The following is a 25,991-nucleotide window of genomic DNA, read 5'->3' as shown; positions in this document are numbered from 1 at the left end:
GAATACAGTTTCTGAAGATTATCGAGTTGCTTCCTGTTAAGGGTAGTGTAAGAGAAGCGTGTGTGCGTACCTTATCGTTCCTGCTAGCAGGGGGTTAAATGCGTACAGCCAGTCGTTCATGTCTTTCTCGTTGTTGGCCTGCAGGAGGATTCCTCGATGTTTTGTGCACACAGCAAACGTGTGGGGAGTCTGAATAGAAAATATCAAATATTTGTCATTCTGCAGGTGTCTTGTAGGTTTTCTATCTATATAGCTTTTATGTTGATAAAGGAGAATAGTTTTGAAAAGTTGGTATTTTTTTTTCACATTTTTGTGATAGACCTGATGCAGTGTTTTCTACTATCAAGGGATGCACAAGTATTTACTTTGTGAGTGTTCAGTTCTGTTGGCAGTGACAAATTAGATGTTGAGAAGCAGGAATACACTTGAACTTAAGTTCAATCACTTGAAACTCTTACCTTGAGCATGGCCTGCTGGTCTTCACTGTATTCCACCTGTGCTGTGGAGAGGTTGAGGACACCCCGCTCCACCGGGTCCTTGTCGCTGTTGTAGATGAAGACGTAGGGCCGGCGCACAACCACAAAGTGCTTCACCCACGAGTTGGAGCGTGGCTCCATGAAGCTTAGGAAACCTTTCTTGGATACTACGGATCTAAAAAGGAGCGATAAAAAAAAAGGAATGCTTGTTTTTCTGCGAAAGAAAATTATTTTCGCTTACAGTTGAAAAACACCCAGGTTCAGGAAATCAATTCACATATTTTCTGCTTGGACGGAAAACAGGATTATCTACAGTATTTTTGTTTGGACTGCAACATAATAGCAAAAGAGCTAAGATGTCAGCACTCACCCTGGCCTCATTTCTTCAATGTCAGGCACCAAGTTGAGGAACTCGTTCTTTCCGGCCCGTGCTAGGTAGGAGGTCTCCAGAGTGGGAACCATCGGGAAGTTTTCATAGTCTGAACAAGAGGGACTGGAGGCACGGGAGCTGTTCTCTGGGGTCCTTAGGAACAAAGTACACCAAGTTAGCATCACGGTGCCAACGAAGACCATCTACAAAAAATGAATTTTCTGTTGAGTATGAAAGTAAAAGTTTTACTTCTGGTCTATTGAACCACAGCGGGAGTCAGACAGAGAAGGGCAAGTGGAGGAGGGGGTGAGGGTAGCGCTGCTGAAGCTGGTCACTGATGGGTCACGTCCCATTGGGGAGATGTCAGACAGCTGAGGGGAAACAAGAGCATGAAATATTTGTTAAACACACGATTTTAAAACAGATAATTATTTGGAGAGTGACCTGCTGATACTAAAGTAACTATTAGGTGACAAAAAGTGGATGTTCATTTGAGGGTCACTTGCCTATTGGCTACATCTACATAATATGAGCACCGAGATAAATCTAAACCGGACCCTGTACACATATAAACTACTTTTAAACTAAGCAAGTTTAAGTTTCCTTCTATCATTACTCACCTTGCAGTCACTGATACTGTTAACCACTTGGTTATATTCACTGTTGAAGGTATGTGTCAGGAGGCGCAGGCACTACAGAACAAGAACAAAGATGAGTCTGATCTGTTCACAGCAGGGGAGGAGAGGTAGCTGCTGCCAGTTGATAAACTATGCAGCAATGAGTAAATCCTCACTGTCAGTATCCCGTAATACTGAAGCTGCTCTTACCCTAGTAGCCAGCTCCTTCTCACGATCCACCAGGCTCTCAATGTCGGTGGAGTCATAGCCGCTGCTCTCGCTGGGCGTGATGGCGCTTTCAAAGGTGGTGCTGGAGATCTGCGAGGAGATGGAGGTCGAGGTGGACAGGCTGCCGGTGCTCATGCTGGGGGACAGGAATTCGCTCAGGGACTTGGTGGTAGGAGCCGTTCCCACTGGAGCATCGTCTCCCAGCTTCTCCCTCAGCAGGAGCAGGTGACGGGTCTTCTCCACCTGGACGAATGACAGGGGCGGGGTTAGGTACAAGTTAAGTTTCCATCGTAAGAAGAAACTTTGTAAGAGGGAAGAGGGTGTTTTTCTTTTAGGGGGATATTAGACAGGGACACTGTGGGGAGACGAAACAAAGCTCTTTTGTACTTTAAGATTGGTGAAGGTGAATGTGATCTTTAGGGACCCACCTCATGCAGCTGCTCCATTTTCTCCAGCTCCCATTGGTGCTCCAGGATGAGACTGTCTCCTCTGGGCCTCCAGCCGGCCAGGTTCTCTTCTCCACGCACATAAGCCACCGAAGTGTCCAGGATCTTCCTCCTCCTGCGCTGCATCCCTGCTCAGGACCAAAGCACAGATTAGGACGAAGCTCTCAGAGGAATCGTGGTAAACTGGCAGCTTGTCCTAAAAACAATTCTTGATGTTGGCTGCTCACCTGGGCTTCCAGTGTCAGACATCTTGCACAAGCTCAGCTCGTAGATGCCAGTGACTCGATTGCTGTAATGAAGCAGAGGAGATTATATTCAAGAGTACTGTATGGATATAACATGATCCAACTGTCTTTAATTTGGGTTATAGAAATGGGCACAATATGGCAGGCTAAAGTCTTACCAGTCGGGGGTTTTGGAGTATCCACTCCCAAAGAGGTTCCTGAGGGAACGGGGAGGGGAGATCTTTGCGTCTCTGGAGTAGAAGACCATGCAGATGTCTTTGGTAATAATAGCAGGCTGGATGCAATGGTCCAGCTGTGAAGAGGACACACAGCGAGTATGTTAGATACATCCAGAGGGGTAAAACATTGAGCTCAATGCAAAAAAGGTACAACACAAAAGGGCAACGACTGACCTCCAGATATGCAGACAGGGTCATGCAGATCTTCTCTCCATATGGAGTGACTCGGTTTAGCAGAAGGGAGTTGTGCAGGGAGCTGTCCCACACTGCCTCGAAACGGTAGAAAGTCCTGAAGGGGAAAACCAAAACAATCTTCACTGATCAACAGAATTACAGAGGAATTAACATACTGTTATCAAGTCCCATTCTGTGCTTTGTTAACAACACGGTGTGTAGGATCTGTGTGAAAACAGCAGCAGTGATTAAACTACAAGAAAACAAACCAGTCTAATTTTGTAAATAAACACACAGAGAGTCCGATATCGTTTTAAGACAGTGAACACTGTGCAGTGACTGAAGTGGCCCTCACACTTATCCTTAGTCATGACAAGATGTGAGGAAGCACACCAAGGTGAGAGCTTGACAATAGTCACAACGTGAGAAGTGTCAGAAATGAGGCGAGTTTGTTTGGCAGTTGGCACAAACCCAAATGGTGGCACAATATAGGGTTTATGTGTTCTGCATGTCATGTTAAAGCTATGATACAAATAATATACCTCTCAGTATCAATGTAAAGGCCATCAGACCACTTTACAGACATATAAACTAAAAGGAATACATTAATTTACTGTTTACTATTTGTCAGGAGCTTGCACTGTTCCTGTATTTGGCAGCAGGGGGCACTCTTACCCACAGACTTGAAAGTCAGGGCTGCCCTGTTGGTGCCTCAATGGCCTTGGTTGTTATTGAGCTACAACTCACACAGTGAATAACAGCTGAAAGGAAACATTCAACTGGAATCTGGATGCCACAGAAGATCAACATACCATGACACAAACTAATATAAAAAAGGGGTTTGCATTTGCATGTAAGATTGCCTTTACTTGTCCATAAAGAAGTTTGAATAAGATTCATTTTTTTTTTCAGATGCTAAATATTGATGGAAATAAAGGCAGACCTAATGCAAAATGCCAACAAAAAAACACACAGTGTGAAGAACTTATTTCTATGAATCTAAAGGGCTTTAGAGAAGCATAAAGGTCTTTCACAGAAGGAGCCTTATGTTCTCTGGTCACTTGTACCTATCAATATCCTTATCAATAGAAAGCCTGAGCACAATCAAGAGTCCAGCCGCAGCAGGAGGAAAAAGAGAGTGCACAGACAAAAAGAGAGAAGCACAGAGAGTCAGGCAAAAGAGACAATGGAGCAAATTAACAGGAAAATCAACAGCAGTGAAAATGGAAATGGTCATGCAATGATCCCACTAAGCCTTTAGCAAATATAAAGACAAGGACAAATACACAGATGTTTCCTGAAACTATTTTGAAGAAAACAAAATCAACAACAACATGTGGTAATAATGGAAAACTGACCAAATAACTGAGTTGATATTTGCTGTATTAAAAAGAAATATCTCTCAGTTAGACTTAGGAGTAATAATCATACAGAAAACAAGCAGCAACAAACTCAGCACCAATAAATCGATCCATTTGACCTTGAAATGCTGATTATTAATGACAGTTGGTGGGCATTTTAGCTACCTGTTGGAGTTGTGGGATGACTTGATGTTCTTGGCAGAAATGATGTTGAGGGACAGGACAGCATCAGCAGCACTATCGTCCACTTCAGCTTTGCTCCTGATGCGGCCTGGTGGGACACAGAGCAGCACAACACATCAACATCTTGTCATGGATTATAAACGCCTAATATAGGAACTCAGCCACAGTAGTTTAACAGCCAGTTTGTCACGGTGTCCGGGGGCAAGACACACGCCTGCTTACTCGTAAGCCTCTCTGGACAAAAATGTCAGCAGCTCAAAGTGTAAAATGTGAAATGTAATTATTTCGTCCATCAGCTACAGCTACAGTATAAACTACTGTAAGAGAGAGGTGAAAACAGACCCAACTCTCCAGACTGGAATTATTACTGAGAAAACAAACAATAATGTAGAAACACTCTTCTACTGTGAAACAGCAGTGTTTTGTGTATCTGGTGCCTGTTTGCTGAAGAAAGGTAGAACTAGTAATCCATGAAAAAGACCACTCACCCACGACCAGCTCACGAACGTCCTTCCAGTGGAGCTCGCTTCCCTTCTCATGGATGAGAGTCACCGTGATCCTTCGCTGGATCCCCTGCAGCAAGACATGACAGAGCGTAGCATCAGAGTTGACACAGCTACCTGTAGAACTAAATTAATTTTCTGAATGTTTTCTTGTAAAGAATAATTATTATTTACTGGTTTACATGTGTAAAGTGTGTGCAATGCAATTGAAATTAAAATGAGTGATTAGTGTGTGATTAGAAGGAATTGTGTAGATCTCCAGTACCTGGTGCAGTAGGTAGGTGCCATTGCAGGGCAGACCTCCGCTGTGATCAACTACAGCTGGGATGTACCTGTGGAAGAAGGGAGGTCATACTCAGCCTGGACACTTCAAAGAATATATCTCATCAGAATCAGAATCAGAAAAGCTTTATTGCCAAGTACATTTTTTACACATACAAGGAATTTGTTTTGGTGTCGTAGGTGCATGTCACACATTATCTAAAATAAGTTAAACAAACAGGTTAACAGAAGAGACAATATAAGTATAAATATATAAATATATGTGTATATATACACACACAGGATGTAATAAAATAAGAGTAACAATTAAGTTTAAAAGAGCAGATTAAGTACAGTGGCATGTAGAGCCAGAGGTGGGTGGTATTCCTTAGGAGTATTTGATTCATTCAAAATTAAGATATCCACCATTTGAAACATGGCCCACATAAGCAAGAAATATTCGTTCCTTTTTTTTTATTAAAAGACATTTTTTTTTGCGTATGAGGGGTATGCAAAAAAGGTCCCAAGGCCAGAATCAAACCCAAGACGTTGCGGTTTTATTGCATGCTGTAACCACTTGGCTACCAAGGCACTCTATTGATGACTATAATGGTTCAAAGCTGGACCTTTTAAATCTTTTTGTATGTAGTTTACACTGACTTATTGTTCACGTGCTGCTGGATTATGCCCTAGTAGAGCTCTGAGATACCTTTTCTCCTACAAAACTTTCACTTTTATGAACCTGTCATATCAGGTTTTTATTGCGTTTGTGGCCAAGGCTCATATCGAGTAGGTACTGAAAGGTTCTGACGTCCAGGGGCATATTTTACAGGTGTTATTTAGCAAAATATGACCCAGAGAGTCTGTGTACATCTTTAATGTTTTGATCTATTTACAGTATATTCCTTACCTAGTATTATAATGTATTGTTTGGGAAACACACCATAACTGTTTCAAGTTGAAAGTATTGTTTTTTAGTATTAGTAAGAAAAATGAATCTCAGATCTCACACCATGTGTCTTCGATAACCTTCTATTTGCTTCTGTATGTGAATATGAGATGATGTGTAGACACTCACTCTCCGGTGGGCTCCAGCTCACTGATCTCAAACCAGACCAGCAGGTCGTATTTGCTGACGCAATGACCCAGGTTAGACTTGGTGATAGTGTTCAACTTGGTGGCTGGAACTGACATGCGTGTAAAACACACACACACACACACACACACACACACACACACACACACACACACACACACACACACACACACACACACACACACACACACACACACACACACACACACACACACACACACACACACACACACACACACACACACAGTATGTTATTTATATATTATATATAGGGGATGAATGAAAAAAGGTGATAGATATTAACTATATAAATTGGGTTAATACTGTAAATGGAGGCTGGATATGAGATGCAACATATATAATACAACATATTATACTCAAACCCAACAGTTGGTACATACTGAGTTATGAGAAGCTAAATCACAGATTACACCACCACTGACAGCACCCTGCTGCCTGACACGTCAGGATTATGTTCCTGTTGCATCTCAGAGGCACACAGCTATATTCATTTGTGTTCAATATGGTTGAAATGAACATTATTCCACTTGAAAAGTACCTAATTGGACTCTGATTTTCTGCTGTGAATGCTATGTCAGTGATCCTCTATGATTATGAAAAAATGCTCATTTTATTATTTGACTCAAGATTCAGCATATGCAGAAGACGTACCTGAAGATGTCAGCTCAGGCCAGTTTGTAAGTGACAGGGGAGGATTGGACTGAGCCGACTGGACCTAAATAGACCTACAGCGAGGTGCAGCACGCATAACCACTGCAGAGCTTTGTGAGGCTACTGACTCCAGTTACAGAGCGCCACATGAGCAAAGCAAAGCACTAGTCTAACTACTACAACACAGGTGCATCTAATGCCTTAGCTACTACAGTGTCCGCTGTACCAACCATGGTGCCTGGGCACAATTAGCACAGGGTCATTGGGCACTGGGAGGAAGATGAAGTGAGAGAGATGGTCAGCCTCGTCCTCCAGACTGGCCACGGCAGAGGAGGCCAGGGCGTTGGCGTGCTCGGACAGTGTGTCCAGCACTTTGCCGTTCACATAGCCACTCATCAGGTAGCGGACCAACTCTATCTTACGTGTATGGTCTGGGGTTTCAATGTATGATATAGTACAAATGGTGAGAAATTTAAAGGGGATGTGAAAAAGGAGTTGAAAGAGGGAGGACAGCGTTGGGTAAGAGGATTATGGATGGTGTGAAAGTGATTAAATAAGAGACAAAAACAAAAAATCCAAAGGAAGCCAGAAATGAAAGAGAAGTGGAAGGAAATATGAGGCATGCTGATATAATCATGACAAACAGAAGAAACATGCTGAAATGAGGGTGACAGGAGCAGAACATATTGCTGTTACAGTATGTGGTGTGATGAGATGAAAATTCTTACCTGGTTTAGACAGAGGCATGGGAATAGGGTAGTATTTCCTTGATGGTAGTGGAGGACTGTTAAAATAAATGTACAATTAACTTAAAATAAAGAAACCAATTGAAAGAAAAAAAAAAACGAAATCTATCTGGTGTACCAAACATTAATATTACAGCATAAGACAACATTCTTAGTTAAGTGTTAAGTTATACAGCATCTCCACAGAATCATTTCTTTATTTACCAACCTGATCAGGTCTTGGCCATGATAATGCAGCGGGTGCTGCTGGTAGTGGCCGAACACCTCAAACACAATGGGCTTGCTCTTGATGTACTCAATGAAGGACTCTGTGACCTCAACGGAAACCTGCTCCAACAATAAAAATGGGTTTGTCAAAATGAATAAACAGGGTTGTTAAACTATAACTTGTGTGTGCGTGCGTGCGAGCACGTGCACTCACGTTCTGGACGTGGTAAAAGCCCAGAGGAGCTCCTTTGCCGGCGTTCTTCAGAGGCTCAGTGGAAAAAGCTTCGTCATGACGATGCAGGAAACTAAGTAAAGAAATATAAATGAATGTGTCACTTTTATTTGTAAACAAGATGAGGGTATTTCCTCATGGTACAAAAGACATTAATGTCATCAATTTCTCGAATTTAGCATTGCTCTTTATGACATTCAAACCTAGAGTCCACAACATTTTATGAAAATGTATTTTATTTTAGTAATAATATTGCTATTTATTAGTTTCTCCCTCAGTAAAGCTGTTTATACCTGTAAAGCTTTGATAGTAAGATCAAGTTATCACACACTATTTTTGAGGATTGTGGACTCACTTGAATTGGCAGAAGATATCTGCGTACTCCGGCGGGATGCCACTGGCCTGGAGCACAGTAACACGGAAGGTAAAGATGCTGCCCACCTCCAGCTGGCCTGCCAGACCATCACCACAACTCAGCTTGGTGTCTGCGATGTTACCCAGCTTGAGGTCTAAAGAAAGCCAAAGGGGAAGGTTAGGAGGACTGGAGCTGCACCTGCAACTGTGCTTTTTAATCTGCATAGTTTTGCACAATTCAATCAATCAGACTGGTTTCCGCACAATCTCAAGCTTGTGATTTGTAGTAACATTCCTTCACAAAGTAAGAAAAACTGCATCAGTCTCATTTCCATGACTATACATTCGGTGCCCTCTTTTGCATTCATCAGGACCATCTGCCAAGTGTGTTTCCCGTTGGGCTGAGAGGTCAAAATTTACGAGGTGGCGACGTGAAGGTCTGGCAGTCGTACCCATGTCATTGATTCTGTTAAGCTCCTCTGAGGGTGTGATGACCTCTGAACTCTGGCCCTGACCCTCCACAATGCGCAGCTCTTCCAGGGACAAACCGGAGCGGGTCATAACCATGGAAGGAAAGTCATTCTGATTGGACAAAAAGGAGATAGATGCAAGAAGGAGGAGGATTAGTATATAGCTGGTAGGGAGAAAAGGAATAAACACATATCCACCTGGGTGAATGCATATATTATTGTGCAATATTGGATACATGAGGACATTTTTATATTTCTTATTTGTCTTTAGAAAATATAAAAGGAAATTAATAAACAGCAGAGGAAGTTGTTTTTTGTTGAATTTCCTACTCTCTTCAGGTTTCAACGGGGAAAGTAAACTTGCATGAAACATTTTTTTATCATTTATTTAAGCTTTGATTACTAACACTCTTGTCACTCAGCTCCTCTGTAAACACTGACATTAAATGGTGCATGGTCAAGACTTACAAATAGGTTGGACAGATGTCATGTGCTAGATAATGTATATTCTATTTTGAGTAGTCAGATAATGTACACATGACCATATTATATAATATCCTACTTTCCTAAAACTATCATGGTCTTGTCCTAAGGAAACTATATATATATATATATATATATATATATATATATATATATATATATATATATATATATATATATATATATATATACACACACACACACACACATACATACATACACATACACACACACAGTATAATATAAATTTCATTTTCTGTCTACCTGGTTCCTGACTTCTAGGTTATGTGATAAGGTTTGTCTTTCTCTAATTATTTTACAACAATAATAATAATAATAATAATAACTTTAACCATCAATTAATCAGTGTTGTACATTATTTTATGCTTGTTTTCGTGCTTTCAGATACATTCCATGTCATAACCCAAATATTATACACCCACTCTCTCACGCAGAGAAAAAAAAGTGTGTCTTCAAGTTTAAAGCTACTTTCATAGGACTAAGGGCTTACCTTTTTGAAGTACTCATCATCAAAGGAAATCTTGGCGGTTCCTGACTGTCTAACTCCTGACCCATAGTCCGGGGCCTCCTCATCAGCTACAAAGAGACAAACCATACTTTTTATCAGGATCTATCGCAGACAGTTTGCTTAAACTGTCAAAGCATATCAAAAGGAATACACAAGGAATCTAAGGGGAATCTTCTCTTTGCCATCACATTGTTGGCTTTTCAAAATTCTTCAAAATTAACACTAATATCATAATAGAAGTTAGAACCAAAGTATGTTTTTAACTGCTACACATAACTATATTATTTCTCTGAAAGTTAAGATAAACTAAGATAAACAGCCGGCTTCACAAGAAAATATCACACGGACGTATTTAGCATCAGTGTGTGTTATTTTTTGTTCTGAGATATGTTTCTTGTTCCTCTACTGTGTGTCTTTTTATGTATGTGGAATTTGTTTTATGGATACAGCATGGGTGGAAGCCCAATCCAAATTTCCTACAATGTGGGACATTAAAGTGAATCTTAAATGAGTGATTAGCAGGATGTAGCCTTTGCATGAAGATCCTAACAGTCTTGCTCATTAATCTCATTAATTACTCACCAGCTATAGCCTGGACCCCCACACGCAGGAAACCACGCACCTCGCCCTTCTCTGTTACTATGGCAACACGGTGCACCAGTGGTACAGGGTACAGCAGGTTGCTCAGGTACACGAAAGCTCTGAGAGTAAAAAGGAGAGAGACTTAAAAACCTGATTCTGGTGCAGGGTGGAACAACTGCAGCCTCTGGATCCAGAGAACATTCAAATTGTATTTATGACAGTGTATGCTTTTTTGTCATATAACTGCAATATGTTGCATTTATTTTAAGCCTATTAAAAGCAAATTAAATGAAAAATATCCAAGTAGTGACAAAGAGACAATTTTCTGATAGCTCGCTCCATCTATCCATCTATCCATCTATCTATCCAATGATTTAAACATCATAAGGAGCACAAACACTTCTAGTGTTTAGCATTAGACTACTACATATAACATACAGTAAAATATTAGTGACAATTATGTTAAGGAATGAGCAAAACCATATGAACATAAATTATAACTGCTCCAGGGCACTGAAATCTGCAGCAGTTCAAACCACAAACTTGATTTTTAAAATGCGTGACGGGGTGATGACAGATCGCCTGGGATGCAGCAGTAAAGGCTATAAAAGAGTGGTTTATGGTGTCGTAACATGGCGATGTTTGTCTCTAACTCTCACACTCACTGACATTTTGTTTTGTAGAGCTTGATAAAACAGGGCTTGATAAAAACAGATGCTGATAAAACAGAGCTATTAGTAGTAAGACCAGCCAAACATGGTCACTTATTTAAGAATCTGTGTATAAATATTGATGGTTGTATTATCTCTGAAAGCTCGAGCATCAAAAACCTTGGTGGGATTTTCGATCCTCGCCTGACATTCCAGTCTCACATCACGACTATTACCAAGACAGCATTTTCCCATCTCAGTAACATTGCAAAACATTTGACCCATCTTATCATTTTGTGATGCTGAAACTGTAATCCATGCATTTGTGTCTTCCCAACTTGATTACTGCAACGTCCCTTTTTCTGGACTTCCAAATTGTGCCACTAGAGGCCTTCAACTTGCTCAGAACACTGCAGCCAGTATCCTGAGAAAAACTAGATAATATGATCACATAACACCTGTTCTGGCCTCTCTTCACTGGCTCCCAGTGCAAGCTAAATCTGATTTTAAGGTTCTTCTTTTAACATATACAGCCCTGCATGGACACACATTTATCTGAGCTTATTACACAATATAAACCGGCACACACTCTCTGCTCCCCTTTATGCTGGTCTCCTGGTCATTCCCCTGGTACACAAAAAATCAGTGGGATATAGAGCATTCTCCTACTGTGCCATCTTTGGAATGGCCTTCTACTATATGTTAAAGTACCTCACTCAGTTGACATTTGTAAATCTAGATTGAAAACCTACCTATACTCATTATACTACAGCCAACCATAGCACACCACCCTTTCTGCGTCCTTCACAAACAAACATTTTTCCCTTATTCTCTATGTTGCTGGTTTTGTATTGTTTATTATTACTGCTATAATGCTGTTCAATTGTTTGTTGATGTCTGTTATTTCTGTGTTCCATTAATTGTAAAGTGTACTGAGACCATGATGTGATTTTACACTGTAAAAAACAAAATTGATTGATTGATGGATTTGTTTTGCTGCACCCCTGGTGATCTATTCTTTCTCCTGTCGCCCATCCCTCCTCCTGCTGGGAGCCTCAAGGCCAAGGCAGAGGAGAGATATCAATCTGTACAATATCTGAAGTCACAGTGACGAGGTAGCTAGCTGAGCTACGTCTGTTGCATAGTCTGGCTGGCTTGTAGCCTGCATTGAGCCAAGATTAGCACGGGCTGTTTATTACTCAGCTATGACGTTTGCGGTGCTCAGGCAACAGCCTTGGTACAACGTGTGCTGTGATTTCAAATGCTACTGCAGCATATTACTTCATCTTGACAATGAATTAAAACAAACACAAATAAGCATGGTTATGTGACTGTCAACTACAAGTGAGTTAATATTATCGACAATACATTCCAGGAGCAATGTTAAAACAAACAAGGTTATGAAACCAAATGTATTTATACATTGTTATGAATAATAACAATAATAATAATAATAAAAAAAAAACAATCAGACAAGGTTTAAAGGATAAAAAAATAAAATGACAGACAGCTAATCAACTTAGACTCAGCAAATACATGTAGTTCATACACAGATAAGAGTTAATACAGTCAGCGCTGCAATGGTGGCAGTTAATGAGACATCAAGCTGGGAGGTGGAGAGAAAAGAATGGTGGCTTTTCAATTTTTGGGAACTGAGTCTAAATTAAAAGTATCTCATACAAAGCAGGCCTGCGAGCACAGAAGCATGAGTAATCATATTAAATTTAAAACTGGTCTATTTTATCTCTGCAAAGCTGCTATGAATACATGATCTGATTCTGAAATTATTCTTTCACCACGGAGGGCTTTGCTGATAATTATTAAGGGATATGCTTAGTATTCGCTCACATTTTTTAAGATTTGCCAGCTCCCAAAATAATACGTGAAATTATATATTGAATATACTTCAGCATCTAGAGAACACTGTTGTTGGATGCAACATCAGTCTGTTCATCATCTATTTCAACATCTTCATAAACATATACCAAACATGAATTCATCCATAAAACCTGTTTTATAAAATGTTAATCATCATTCATTTGCATGTGTTTTTTCTTACTTTTTACAGGAAGTGTTTTCTAACTGGCACTCTTAAATCTTTAAGTATTACCCTACTTTGTTTCACTTCAACCTACACCTGTGTAATTAAAAATAAACTACACTTGTGGCCAGGTTGGGTCAGTGGTATAGCAGGCGCACATATACTTTAGGTTTATGCCTCGACGCAGAGTTCCAGGGTTCGAGTCCGACCTGTGACGATTTCCTGCATGTCTTCCCCCTCTCTCTATTAAAAAGGCGGAAAAGCCCAAAAAATAATCTTAAAAAAAATAAAAATAAATGAACTACACTAAACCAAGCCAAACTTCCAAACTCCAGTCCCAGCCAATGTGTGGAGAACGAGCGAATGCAACTGCCAGTCACCAACCTTCCCACCAGGATGAACCAGGGTGAGCGGTCATAGAAGGGGTCCTGGCCGTCACTGAAGATGTCCGAGCCCTCTTCAGTGCCAGCATCTGAGCTGGTGTCATCCACAAAAGCCTCATCATCAATCAAGTCAGACATCTCGCTCTGGCGCTCGTCCGCCAGCTCGGTGATCTCGGAATCAGTGGTAGAGAAGGTAGGCGAGGGCGTGCGGTCGGCCAGGCGCTCATTAACACAACCGTGGAAGATGGGGGAGCTGGGCGGGTTGGTAGTTTGGGTACAGTGGCAAGAACCAAGGAAAGGTAACAATGGAGTAATAGAAGAGTTAAACAGGCCACTTCATTAAGTATAGGATGTGACATTTCAATTTGCCATTGTTTTCTCACAAATGTTATGTTGTTTGGTAGTTTGCTACAACAAATAACATAAAACCATGTACTAATACAAAAAAAATAAACATGTTTTTGTATCATTAGAATGCAAAGTAATTAACCACCAACAGCAGCCACACGTTCATTGGCAAAGACGGCACATGCTTACATTAATCTGGTGGTAATTTGATGATTAGCGAAACCAAATCAACTGAGAAAATTATTTTTTCTAATACTACTACTTTGAAGCTATGGCAAATGCAACAGAAGGATTCATTTAATAAAGAGCAGGCATTACAAGAAGCTGCTGGGTGTCACAGCAATTTATAGAAACATGACTATTTTATACCAAAATGAAATGCCACTTTAAAAAGGATTAACATACAAATCTTCCAATGTATGCTGGCTGAAAGAGGATAAAATACAAAATGCCACAAATTTCCACTTTATCCAAATCCACTATGTTGTTAACAAGCTTTTGTATGAACTGAAAAGGATATCAACATGAAAATGGCAAAAGACAGCAAAATAATACAACGGATAAATTACATTATTTATGATAAAAAAATATAAAAAAATTGTGATGTGAAAAAATGTGATGTCAAATAAAATGAATAAATACACAAAGGAATATTGTGTGACATGAAATTAAGAACAAAATATCAAATCACAAATGTAAATCAAATAATAAACATGACAACAACAAAATAATGTATAATGCGCAACAAAACATACACCTACACCAGACATAAATGATGCCAAAACATGTGATATCACTTATACACATGACACAGAATTTGACCATAAAAATGAAAAATGGAAGTAAACGATTGAGTGAAGCCACAAAAACAAAACCAGTAACTTAGAACTCAAACAGGCACCAACAAACATGATGTTTGGTGATTAACTACAGTAACATATGCAGTATTGTACGTATATTTTCTGTAGTTGCATTACGTACCTCCCCACAAGTTTAAACCAATGGAAGCGGTCATAGAAGGGGTCATTTCCTGTCATAGAGCCCTCTCCGTCCTCCTGGTTTGTGGAGGCCATTTCTCCAGCACGGTCATACATCTCTCTCATCTGGTCCAGCCTCTGCCTGCAAATGACGACAGAGTGCACTTAAGCAGATAGATAGAATATATGGCTCACCTAATGGATGGATGGAGGAGATGAACAGATGTCAGATTCATAATTCATTGTTATTTTTTTTTTTTACTATTTTTTTCTGGTACTGAAGGCATGAGAAATGATCTGACAACAGGCTGATTGAGAAAATTGAGATCTGAAAAACTTTTGAGTAAAAGCAGACTGTAGTGAGTGACATGTTGCACTTAGTTTTTACATTTTAAACATCTAACTAAAACCAGTACTAGTTTAAAATATGGTATTGGCATTACTTGAGTTTATCAAGGGACCAGTAGTGTGTGGCTCCATTCTTCAGGTCCTGAACCTCTACCGCCACAACGGTGTGGGGGAAAGGCCTGGAGTCACGCTCTTTCTCTGGCTCTGGTGACAGTAGCTCAGGGGGAAGCGGAGAGTACAGTGTGTCCGTCAGCAAGACAAACTGGAACTGGACCTGAAGAATGGGAGAGGTGGTTGAAAAGGTAAGAATAAAACATCAAGCCAAGTCAAGAAAAAACAAGCATGAGAATCCATTCTGACTTCCTGATCCTGACTTAAAACTCTGAACCTTTATTCAAGATTTTTTTTGTCATTCATTCTATTTAACTGCATATACCTGGGTGGAAAAGTCAAACAATGCTTAATTGTGTGGCCTTTCTCTTGCCAGAATCCTCTTGGGGCAAAATGCTAAACTAATTAACAACCCTGGATATAAATCACAGACAGAAAAAAAAAAACGTCCTATGACCCATCTCCATTATCAATTATGTAGAGCCTAGAACTGGACGAGAAGATAAAGCACACTGGTCTCCTAATGGGGAAGGCTGACCAGCTTTTGACGTGACAATGGGTCAACAACAGTGCTCTGATGTTTTAAGTTGAGTTTCCAGTTAAATAAATCACTAGCATCAGACTGGGCTGCAAAGAAATCTAAGTCAATCTTTCACGAGATCATCATGCTATCACGTTGTCATCTCGCTTCACAGTTGAACATCCCAGAACCCAATGCTCAGTGGCTATGTATGGGATTAAAGGAACTGCATTTAGGATTACTAATTTACATCTTCCTTTACACACAGGTTTCATTCAGCTTTTAACATAACTCCTTTAGAAAGTCTCCAAATGTTTTTTTCTTTCCATATTTTAATATTTATTTATAAAAATGTTTTTTTTGGGAAAAACCCACCTTCAACCAATGCTAAATCAAGATTAAGTAAACTGAAATATAATTTTTGCCTACTTTCTTCTTAAGCTCCACACTAATGGCGTTGGCTTCCTTCAGGTAGACGGCGTTTCCCCACAGCAGGTCACGGAGGGAGGTAAACTGATGGTACCTCCACTTCCTGAAAGCCCACTGAGCCAACTCAAACTCGTGCTGAGTCCACGGCACTGCAGGGAGACGGGAGACACAGGCGATGTTAAAAAACACACGCACGTATGCACACACACACACGCACGCATTAGTAGTAGGTTTTATTTCAAAGGATTAGCAGATACTGTCCTTATGGACTAGTTTGACTTAATACCTTGAATGTGTAATTAGTATGGAAATATTAACTGATTTTAATTAATCTGAATGAAGTTGATATTACATTCTTCTGATTATAAAACAGGAAATACTATACGCACATCCCAGAAGTCTAGGCTCTGGACAGAAATGTGGAAGAAAACATACAATTTTATTTATATATTTTTTGTGCTTAAATACATGAAGTAAAGAAATATATGCATGACTAAAGATTTACAGTACACACCTTCCTCTTCCTCCTCCTCCTCCAACTCTTCTTCATCAGGTGTCTCAGCTACCAGAGAAATAGTCTCCACCTGTTTCTGAAGTTCCTGCAATTTGCTCTCGTACACCTGGACAGCAACACATAGGGACGGGGGAAGAGAACATGGACAATTCTCCATCAGCCGCAACAACAGTTGAATTTAGCTACTAAGTACAATAATACACAGTATTGTGTTGGGATAGCTGTGCAGTCTCCACTTTGCAAGTCCATACAACCAAAGTTTTATTTCGACATTAAAGAAAAGTACTGAAAACTTTGGTTAGTGGTCCAAATGATGCATGGATACGTGCAGCTGGATGTGTAAATAATTCAATGTGACATGAAAGTGGGTTACAATTACAGCCAATGTTTAATGAGATGAATTCTGGACCTTTTTTCTTTATACTGTACATTTCCATACCTGTATCGAAACACTACATATTAGGGTGTTTTTATATACTGCATTTACTGTATTTAAAACACTAGCAGTGAAAGCTATTGATGACTTGAAGATCTGTGAGGATAACATTTATTACAATCAATAATCCCATGTCTACTGTCCTTAAACCATAAACTAAAAATCTGAAATTGAAGACATCCGTTGAAGAAAAAAAGTATAAGAAGTTATTATATTATTAATAATATCAATTTTCTATATACTAAAATTAAGTAGATAGCCCATTTCTTGAGCCAATGCAATGAATGAAAAAACAGAAAAAGATGTTTTTCTGAAATTAGTTATGTTCTGGAAATTAAACTTCTTGAAACAATGAAATAGGTTATATTCTGAGAGGAACAGTTGGAATGGAAGAGGGGAGGTGCTGGTAGAAGCTAAGTCAACTGTAATCCAATGAGGGGCGCCATCCTCATCATCAGAGCAGGACAGGCTGTGGTTACGATGACCTCATCCTGTTTGTTCAGTGTTTTCTGGGAAGACAATGCAGCCTTTTCATTCATCATTAAACGCCACCCTGCTGAAACTCAACCAACAAGCTAAAAGCTGAATTCTCTCCATTCAAACGATTGGAAATCCAAAAAGCAAGTTTTACTAAATGTAGTTCTCTGCATGAAGCTGCTATTGTAACATGTGTACCATAATGAAACATGTGAATACAGTATGTTAACCAGTTTCAAAACATGAATATTTAAATTCACAAATGATAAAATATGGCATTTTATTAAAGAAAATGGCAAAGGCTAATTTTTATGCCTAAAGTCATGTTAATGGAATGAGGTACAGTAAATGCCAACTAATCCAACTTTAATCCCCATCCCATGTGCAAGTATATGTGGGACATTGTCATGATGTAGTATTATATGAGGACAGTAACAAAAAAATTGCTAAAAAGGCTTTTTGCAACTTAAGGGACAAATGTCTGTGATTCAAGCTTTAAACTGAATGTTTCAGAAATAAAAATGTAAACCGTATCAATTCAAGCATTTACAAAGCCTTTAATCTGACCTGAGGTGTTGTATAGTGTCTCACATGGTCACTGCTGTGAAGTGCATACTAGGACTGAATGATTTGGAACAAAAATTATCTAATTGCGATTATTTTTGACTGATATTGCAATCGTGATAGGATTCTCAATCTCAAGGGAATGATAATTTTTTCATCATTATTCCCATTTTCATTGAAAAATATTTTAAAATGATCATGGTATGATTTTTTGTGATTTTTCTTAAGTCTGTTGAATAAGATTTGTAGGCCAGGACATCGCTGCTGCTGCACCACCACCACAATATTTAATTCAGAATGGTATTTTACATTAATTTTGCCTCTAAAAAATATTGCACTTCCTGCGATTTGGATATTGCACTACTCCATATTGCAATTTCGATTAATTGTTCAGCCCTAGTGCATACATGCAGAGATCTGATTCAGTCCATAAACTGATTTATTGGCAGTGAAAAACAAATACCACCCATGTATAACAAATAATTGCACTTAGATCATGTCATTTTTTTTTTTTTTTTTTTCATTTTTTTTTAACACAATTTTTTTTTTTTTTTTTTTTTTTTTTTTTTTTTTTTTTCTTTTTTTTTTTTTGCACAAAGTGCTTGATTAAGGAGTAACACAACTTGGTACACAGCCACTGTGAGGCACTCGATATTGCAGATTCGAAAAGTAGACGTACATCACTCAACAGACACTTTGAGTTGAGACCTAACACAGACATATGTATATTTTCAAAAGAACAGTACGCTGTCCATTTGATGTTGTATACTTTCCAGCTTACCTGGTTGCCATCAGCACCAGTGCATATGTTAAATAACATTCTTTAATGGAGCATTTATTAGGGAGGAAAAAATGTAAGCGCATGCAAAAATAGTCAAAAGACATGAGGCATAAGGTAGAGACTAGACTTGCATATGTCATTATATGATTTGGTTTTTGTTACAGCATAGTAAGGCGGAATATACAGTATACTGTCAAATCTAATAGTATAAAACACAGAACATAATTTTATCATTCTTTGATAGTCATCAAAGGTCTCTTCCATGCTGCTGAGTGTCACGGTTTCTCTAAAATTATTTGAAAGTCATCAGGTAATTACATGTTATAGTTAATGAATTATTTTAAAGCTACGAATGCAGCAAGGAAATGACAGATTGACAGGCAGACTTGCTGCTAATTCAGTGCTAGAGCACTAAGGCAAAAAACTGAATGATTTCATAGACCATCACTCTGATAGATCTATCCAGTTGCATGACTATGTGTCTCATTTGACATGGATAGTTCTCCCAAATAACATTATGCAAAGACTTCAAGTCTTTGTCCTCCCCCCAACATTTCTTAAGGCGATTCTTTGGGAGCCATGACAACACTCCGTAGGACATCCAATCGAAAAACATGGAGAACTCTGAGGTTCCTTAGTGAACCACAAACCCAGAAAGTAGTTTTAAGGCCGCATGAAATGGAAATCAAAGCTCAGTTCAAAGCTCATGATGTCTAGTTTATACATATCAGCATAGTGACCTTACATTTGATAGGGTCTTTAGTAAACTCCAGGATTCTGTGAGAACATGGCATTATTATGAAAACATACTGAGAGAAATACCCCAACATATAAAATGTGGGTAGTTTGTAAGGTATGTTTAAATAAAAACAGTTTTAGGAATAGGGTAACCTATTGCTTAACATTACAATTAGTGTCTTCACTAACTAATTATTCATGACTTGAAGAAGTGCAAAGTACTGAAACACAAGTAGGTGGCAGTTACATATTTGAAATGAATCTAAAAAGAAAGAAAAAAGTTTGGGATCAAGCGGCTTACTAAGAATTGTAATACATCAGTAGGTTATTACTTAAAAGTTAGTTGGTTAGGTAAGTTATGAAGTTTACTTAGCAAATTTGAGCTGAAACCTTGTGCAAAAGTACTGAATTAAAAAGAAGGGAAAGGAAAACGTTTATATTAAATGCACAGCAGGATTAATATGGTTAGTGCATAAAAAGGCACTTTTTGAATACCACTTTCTTTGACAAATATTTCAGTCTATTTAAAAGGCAGTCACACAATTGACTAGTGCATCAACTTATTCCATAATCAATTTGAAAATGTCCAACATCATGGTCTTTTGATTCCAGATCTAGGCCAATGGTGATTTATAAAAAGGTACAACACAAAATGTAAAACTGTGAAGAGAACTGATTATTCCATCCCAACATTCAGTTACATGGTATATAGAAATAAATAAATATAGTGTTTTTAGGTTCCTAATTTGGGCTACAACAGTCTCGATGAAAATTAGACACTTCAATGTGTTTATACTGTTGTGGCTAAAAACATTCATGATAAATGAATACTAAAATGGCAAAGATGTAAACTCAGAAATTTAACCATGAAAATAATTTGGCAAATCAAAGCGTGATTGATGAATTGTCACACATGCTGAAAAATGAGGAGAGCAGGCATGGCATGTCTCTTCTGAAAAAAGCAGTCCCTTTATCATCTGTTGGCTTCAATTCCTTATGACAGCTCTCCAAATGCTAGTGATGACAGCACACACAATGTAGCAACAAACTGATAAAACGGCATATATTATGAGGATGATGATGATAAAATGTATTCTTATAATACAAACAATACTTTTGGATCAACCAATAACACACTGATCAAGTGCAATAGTCGGTTTGAGCTGTTTGACTCACAGGATTCTGAGTTGTTGTGATCTGTAATGTGTTTGCCTACTAAAAAGTATATCAAACTAGTTCCTCATTTCACAAATCCCACTCAGACTGCTGTCTCTCTGCTGGCTTTTAGATTTGGAGCAGACATTTGCCTGCGCATTCGTGGAGGTGCCCGAAAGGAGATTGGATGGTTAGCGTGGTCAATGGGATTGTATTGCTGGTAGCCATTGAATCTGCCATCTGTATACATCATGCTATCATAGTGGCAAGGTTGTTGTTGATGGTGGTGGGGCTGGGGATGTGCTGGCTGGTTCTGATGGTGGCGGGGCTGGTAGAAAGCTTGCGTGTGCCTCCTGTTGCTTTCAGACTGCTGCAGTGACTCCATGGAGCCAGAAGGCCGCTGGCGGTGATTAAAAGAGTTGCTGCGGCCTCGTTCATAGGGCTGCTGGTTCTGGTTGTTCCTATAGTTATGTCTGTGACCCTGGCTTAAACCTTGCTCCAAGTCTTTGCTCCTGCGTTGGACTGATGGGCTTGGCAGTGGGGGAGTGACTTGGATTAGTGAAGCAGCCACCTTTTCTCTAGACTGCGGGCCTTCTCCAGCCTGGCTTTCTCCCTCTTCTTCCTCTACAGCTTCTTTGGGCACCTTTAGCTCAATGACCTGCTGATCTGTAATTATGATATGAGTACCGGGGCTCCATGAGTTACGGTGCTTAGGGTTGCTTTTGAAGGGGAAGCGCAGCTTGCGGTCTTCTGGGGGTATAAAGCGATGTGGTCCGGTCTGCCGGCGGAGCTGCTTGGAGATCTCTTGTTGCTGAAGGTTCTTCAGGCGTAACTGCTCCTGACGCATCCAGCGCATGTGGCCTCGCTTTAGGGTTGAGTCATCTCCTGTACTTTGGCCCGTTTGTGAATCTACATCCTCTCCATCAGGCTTTTCAGGCAACGGAGGTTTTCCTTCTCGGGGGCTCGGAGTCGTGGCAGCACTGGCAGCACAAATAGAAGTGCCTACAGCAGGCTTTTCTTGGCTCTCTGGGGTGATGAGTGGAAGGACCTTTTCCATTTTGACCATCTTGTTCCTGAGAGCACGGATCTCCTCATCTTTCATGTTATTTTGTTTCTTCACCTCATGCAAGATGTCCTCAAGTTTATCAATGTGCACCTTTAGGTCATCCATTACAACCACTCCTGCTCGAGGTCCATTGGTTATAAGATCCTCAATGCGCTCATCACCAACCCCTACAGTGTCCCAAACATCCCGAGCCACTGCCCTCCACGAGTCCCGCTCGTTGGGGTCCTTCTTACTGTAGCTAGCACAAAGCTCCTTCATCTTTACAATGGCCAGGGCCTCAATTTCCTGCCGTGTGTGGCGGAAGTCATTGAGCGCTACTTCATAACAAATTTCTTTGACTGCCTGAATCTTCAGGTCAGAGATGGTCACCCATTTGGAGTCCTTGGTGATGCGGCGCCGCTGAGGAATCTGGTACATTTTAACTGGCTCTCTTATCTTCCCACTGCTGGGTAATCCACACTTTTTCACTATGGTTTGTAGCTTGCTGGGGGGCAGCTTTTCCCTCAAGGAAGTGATCAGTCTCCAGCTCTCTTCACAAGACCTCTTATCTGAGTCATCCCCACTATCAGAGTCTCCATCCTTGAGAAAACAACACAGGAAACAAACCAAAGGGTTCCCAAAAAAAGGAGAAATTAAAATGGGAAATGAAAGAGAGAATGAAAGGATGGCTTTAAAAAAAGAATGAATAAAAGGTATGAATATGCAACATGGGAACTTCAACCAAGTTAAATCTGAATATAATGTCAGCTTAGACGCGGTTCAGAATTTTGAGATTTAGGATATTTACCAAAGATGACTATAACACTGTAAATATGTTATCTTTAAATATTGGGCATACATCATTACTGTAAAAGATGTATGGCATCATGCAGAACCCAGTCATCTAGAATCATGTTCAAAATAAAGACAGAAAAACAAATAAAATTCCAACAGTGGCTTCCATTGACTTTCTTGCTTGTCAGTTTGTCTTTCTCATAATCACTCTAGTGGAATAGTGATATGAATAAATTCATATGGATTTAAACATTCACTTGTTGTAAAAACTAGGCTTTTCACATATCAGCTTTAACAATATTGTTCCCAATGTTGCATATTGATATTAAAAGTAAAGGTAAAGCATGTCTATCATGATTAGAAAAGCAATATCAAAATAGAGTATTGTTGCTGATTGGAGCACTTCTGTATTGTTTTGTGATATTCCTCTTCTTAATTGAAAATTTTGTGATTTGAAAGCTGGATCCCAAACATGCTACAGTGGCATGCATGTAGATGGATTTTGGAGCTTTCTCCCTTTAGTCCAGAAGGTTTGAGTGGCTTTAGTATTAGCAGTGAGTTAGAAGACAGTGTTCTTGCAGTTGATCAGAAAGCCAGTAGAGAGAGGAGAGGCAAGAGTGAGGGTAAGTATTAATCCACTACAAGAAAGATGTTAGTTGGGGAAAAAAATGCAGTTTCTCATTTTGTTTGTAGACAAAGTACATTACAGATCACAACCATTTGGTACAGATAATTTAGGTCTTGTGTATGATAGTGTATCTATGGCTAGAATTGGACATGTTATGTTGCTCGGAGTCTGAACCCCTATGCCTGTAACTCTGCACATAAAACCATGGAATATGGAAGAGGTCTGTGATTCACTGATTCAACTGTAAGCAGTGATAACTCTGTTGTTGAGCCGTGCCCTCAGTGTGCTACACAGATGCCAGGTAAGGCTAGCAAAGAGAGGTAGCCAAAGAAGTCAATGAGAAACCACATTGTCACTATCTGCCAAAAAACTACAGCAGGAATTTGTGTTATCACAATGCATTGTACATGTCAGCAACTGCATTGAAGAGATGAAACTCAGGATAAAACAGAGCAAGAAAACTAGAGTAGAAATCTAATCCAAGCAAATCAACAACCACTTCAAAAGCTGACTAACTCAACAGCAAACACTGCAACTTAGTCCAGAACCAGTACTGAATGAGTTAAGAAAACATGCTATTAACATGAACCATGCAAAAGCAGCGTCACTTTATGCAAACAAGGCAATGTGTTTCAATGGGTTACTGACCAATATTCAATACGTTTTAAATTAATTTTGATCTTAATATCAAATCAACTTTAGCTGTAAGTTGCTGTTTTGCAAGATTCAGATCCACTATAGAAAAGACGCAAGAAAAAGTGAAAACAGGGATTTGGAAAAGGGAAAGCTTTACAATCTAAGTCTCGCTCAATCAAATTGCTACAGAAAAACTCAAGGGAGGCGAGTAAAAGCTCATCCGTCTCAAACCAGAAAACCTTCCATGCAAAAAGAACAGACATGCGCCAGGAGTAAAAGTGTGATTCACACATCTCAAAAGTGTCAGAGTGAAAATTAGTACTAGTAAGATTTAAATGGGCCGAGTGAAACTATCATCCAAAAAACTAAAGCTAGCTTTCCAATTGTAATTGACCAAAGGAAAACCATGCTTTAACTTTGAATACCACTTCCATGTCATTTCACTCAAAATCACACACAAAATATCACATAAGCTGATTCAATCAGCTGCCTTTAAATTATAACTAACTTTCAAAAAGCATGAAACAAGTTATGGCTTAATATTTATTAAACCCACTCTGTAGTTACTACTTACTTGTCTACAACTTCTAACAAGATAATTTACAGAAAACAGACTGAGTCCATTAATTTCACAAAGTGGGTTTGATTAAATTCCAGCTTATTTGAACTCACCAGTCGCTGTTGCTCCAGAAGTTGGTCTGCTTCTTCCTTCTCCTTTTTGTACAAGATTTCCATCTCAGTGAGCCTACATAAATAAGTAAAATATATTGTGAAATACAGCACACAATTCATGATATAGTGTAAAATCCCTATTTGAAACAGACTACTGACACTATTAAAGGTTCATTTAAATATAGCCAACAGGATAGATTGTGCACCTTTTTTCCATCTCCTGCTTCATGTCGATGCCCTGCTTCTCCAGAAGCTCTCTCTGAGCAAAGGTCCAATCCACCGGCTCCACAGGGGTTTCAGCAGTTGGCGTTTTCTCCCTTTCAGCTCGGGCCTGTTCTGGGTGGTTGAACCGGAACACGTGGTTCTTTCCCATAATGATACGGTTACCTGAAAGAAGATGGGGAAGAAATAAGCACGGAGAGCATAACATTAGCAAAGAGATTGTTCCTTCCCCAAGCTCCAACTTTTGTTTGACCATGTTTTTATTTATTTCTTTATTTTAGTTAGCACCATATTGTACAACTATGATTTATGAAGCCCCAGGAAAAACGCCATTATATGAATTCAATTATCTATAGTTAATAGAAAAAACAAACAGTCATCTCATGTTGGCCTACAGAGATAATACAAATATTACATTTACAAATTATTTACAAAAATAAGATACCCGAACGAAGCTGGATTGAATCCTCAACGCGCTTGCCGTTGACGTAGGTTTCCGATCCCTCGCAGGGCACCAGCATGACGATAACTTCAGCAAAAACACATCAACCAGTCATCAGTGACTCATTCTGAAAAGCTCATCATTCATTTTTAAATGGACAAAGGACAAATATCTAACCCAGTGTATGTGGTGATTACTGCCATTTAAGGCATAAATGTTCCCATTAGCAACAGAAGATGAATCTTGACTCTTGATATTTATGCACCTAATATCATCCACTGACAAAGTGCCTAGGGTTGCTTTTGCAGGTATTTAGGGGTTACAGGTATCAGTCTTTAAATTAGAGCAAACTATCAACTACGTTATCAACTGTCATATTCAATACACATTCGCCAAAGCAAACAAAAGCAAGCGAACTCATAATATGGTGCCTCACCATTTCCATTGGCATTCCTCTCGCTGCGGAATATGCAGTGCTCTTCCTTGATGTGAGCTCCACTTAAAACAATGTCCTGTCGTCTTTCAGCATCAGCCTGACCCACCCTGAAACCATCAGAGGCCATTTTGAGAGAGTGAAGTCTGCCCTCTGATTGTAATGGCAGCCATTTTGTCCAAAAGTCAGCAGC

General features: G+C 39.5%; 1 protein-coding gene across 25 annotated transcripts in view; it reads right to left on the bottom strand.

The window, feature by feature from the left end:
• kif1b (kinesin family member 1B) overlaps nt 1–25,991 on the bottom strand; it is a 65,227-nt gene that overhangs the window by 3,409 nt on the left and 35,827 nt on the right. For 7 of the 25 annotated variants that reach the window (XM_039801286.1, XM_039801285.1, XM_039801292.1 and 4 more), the window contains 34 exons: nt 25,802–25,908; nt 25,369–25,452; nt 24,908–25,088; nt 24,702–24,774; nt 16,775–16,880; nt 16,650–16,667; nt 16,261–16,409; nt 15,296–15,474; nt 14,857–14,994; nt 14,281–14,301; nt 13,529–13,780; nt 10,454–10,572; nt 9,854–9,939; nt 8,842–8,971; nt 8,391–8,544; nt 8,018–8,108; nt 7,805–7,923; nt 7,579–7,634; nt 7,081–7,281; nt 6,161–6,269; nt 5,087–5,153; nt 4,807–4,891; nt 4,301–4,406; nt 3,842–3,868; nt 2,775–2,889; nt 2,541–2,674; nt 2,365–2,426; nt 2,120–2,265; nt 1,674–1,934; nt 1,467–1,538; nt 1,096–1,217; nt 847–999; nt 459–651; nt 71–189 (listed from right to left, as the gene is read on the bottom strand). In XM_039801286.1, coding sequence (XP_039657220.1) covers nt 71–189; nt 459–651; nt 847–999; nt 1,096–1,217; nt 1,467–1,538; nt 1,674–1,934; nt 2,120–2,265; nt 2,365–2,426; nt 2,541–2,674; nt 2,775–2,889; nt 3,842–3,868; nt 4,301–4,406; nt 4,807–4,891; nt 5,087–5,153; nt 6,161–6,269; nt 7,081–7,281; nt 7,579–7,634; nt 7,805–7,923; nt 8,018–8,108; nt 8,391–8,544; nt 8,842–8,971; nt 9,854–9,939; nt 10,454–10,572; nt 13,529–13,780; nt 14,281–14,301; nt 14,857–14,994; nt 15,296–15,474; nt 16,261–16,409; nt 16,650–16,667; nt 16,775–16,880; nt 24,702–24,774; nt 24,908–25,088; nt 25,369–25,452; nt 25,802–25,908 — 4,035 coding nt within the window. Of the gene's footprint in view, nt 1–70; nt 190–458; nt 652–846; nt 1,000–1,095; nt 1,218–1,466; nt 1,539–1,673; nt 1,935–2,119; nt 2,266–2,364; nt 2,427–2,540; nt 2,675–2,774; nt 2,890–3,841; nt 3,869–4,300; nt 4,407–4,806; nt 4,892–5,086; nt 5,154–6,160; nt 6,270–7,080; nt 7,282–7,578; nt 7,635–7,804; nt 7,924–8,017; nt 8,109–8,390; nt 8,545–8,841; nt 8,972–9,853; nt 9,940–10,453; nt 10,573–13,528; nt 13,781–14,280; nt 14,302–14,856; nt 14,995–15,295; nt 15,475–16,260; nt 16,410–16,649; nt 16,668–16,774; nt 16,881–19,166; nt 22,571–24,701; nt 24,775–24,907; nt 25,089–25,368; nt 25,453–25,801; nt 25,909–25,991 lie in introns of those variants that run through there. The other 18 variants (XM_039801291.1, XM_039801307.1, XM_039801296.1 and 15 more) reach the window with 13 other exon arrangements.

The sequence above is a fragment of the Perca fluviatilis genome, chromosome 5, assembly GCF_010015445.1.
Source record: "Perca fluviatilis chromosome 5, GENO_Pfluv_1.0, whole genome shotgun sequence".
NCBI classification, from domain to species: Eukaryota; Metazoa; Chordata; class Actinopteri; order Perciformes; family Percidae; genus Perca; species Perca fluviatilis.
This window is presented reverse-complemented; position numbering and strand designations above follow the sequence as displayed.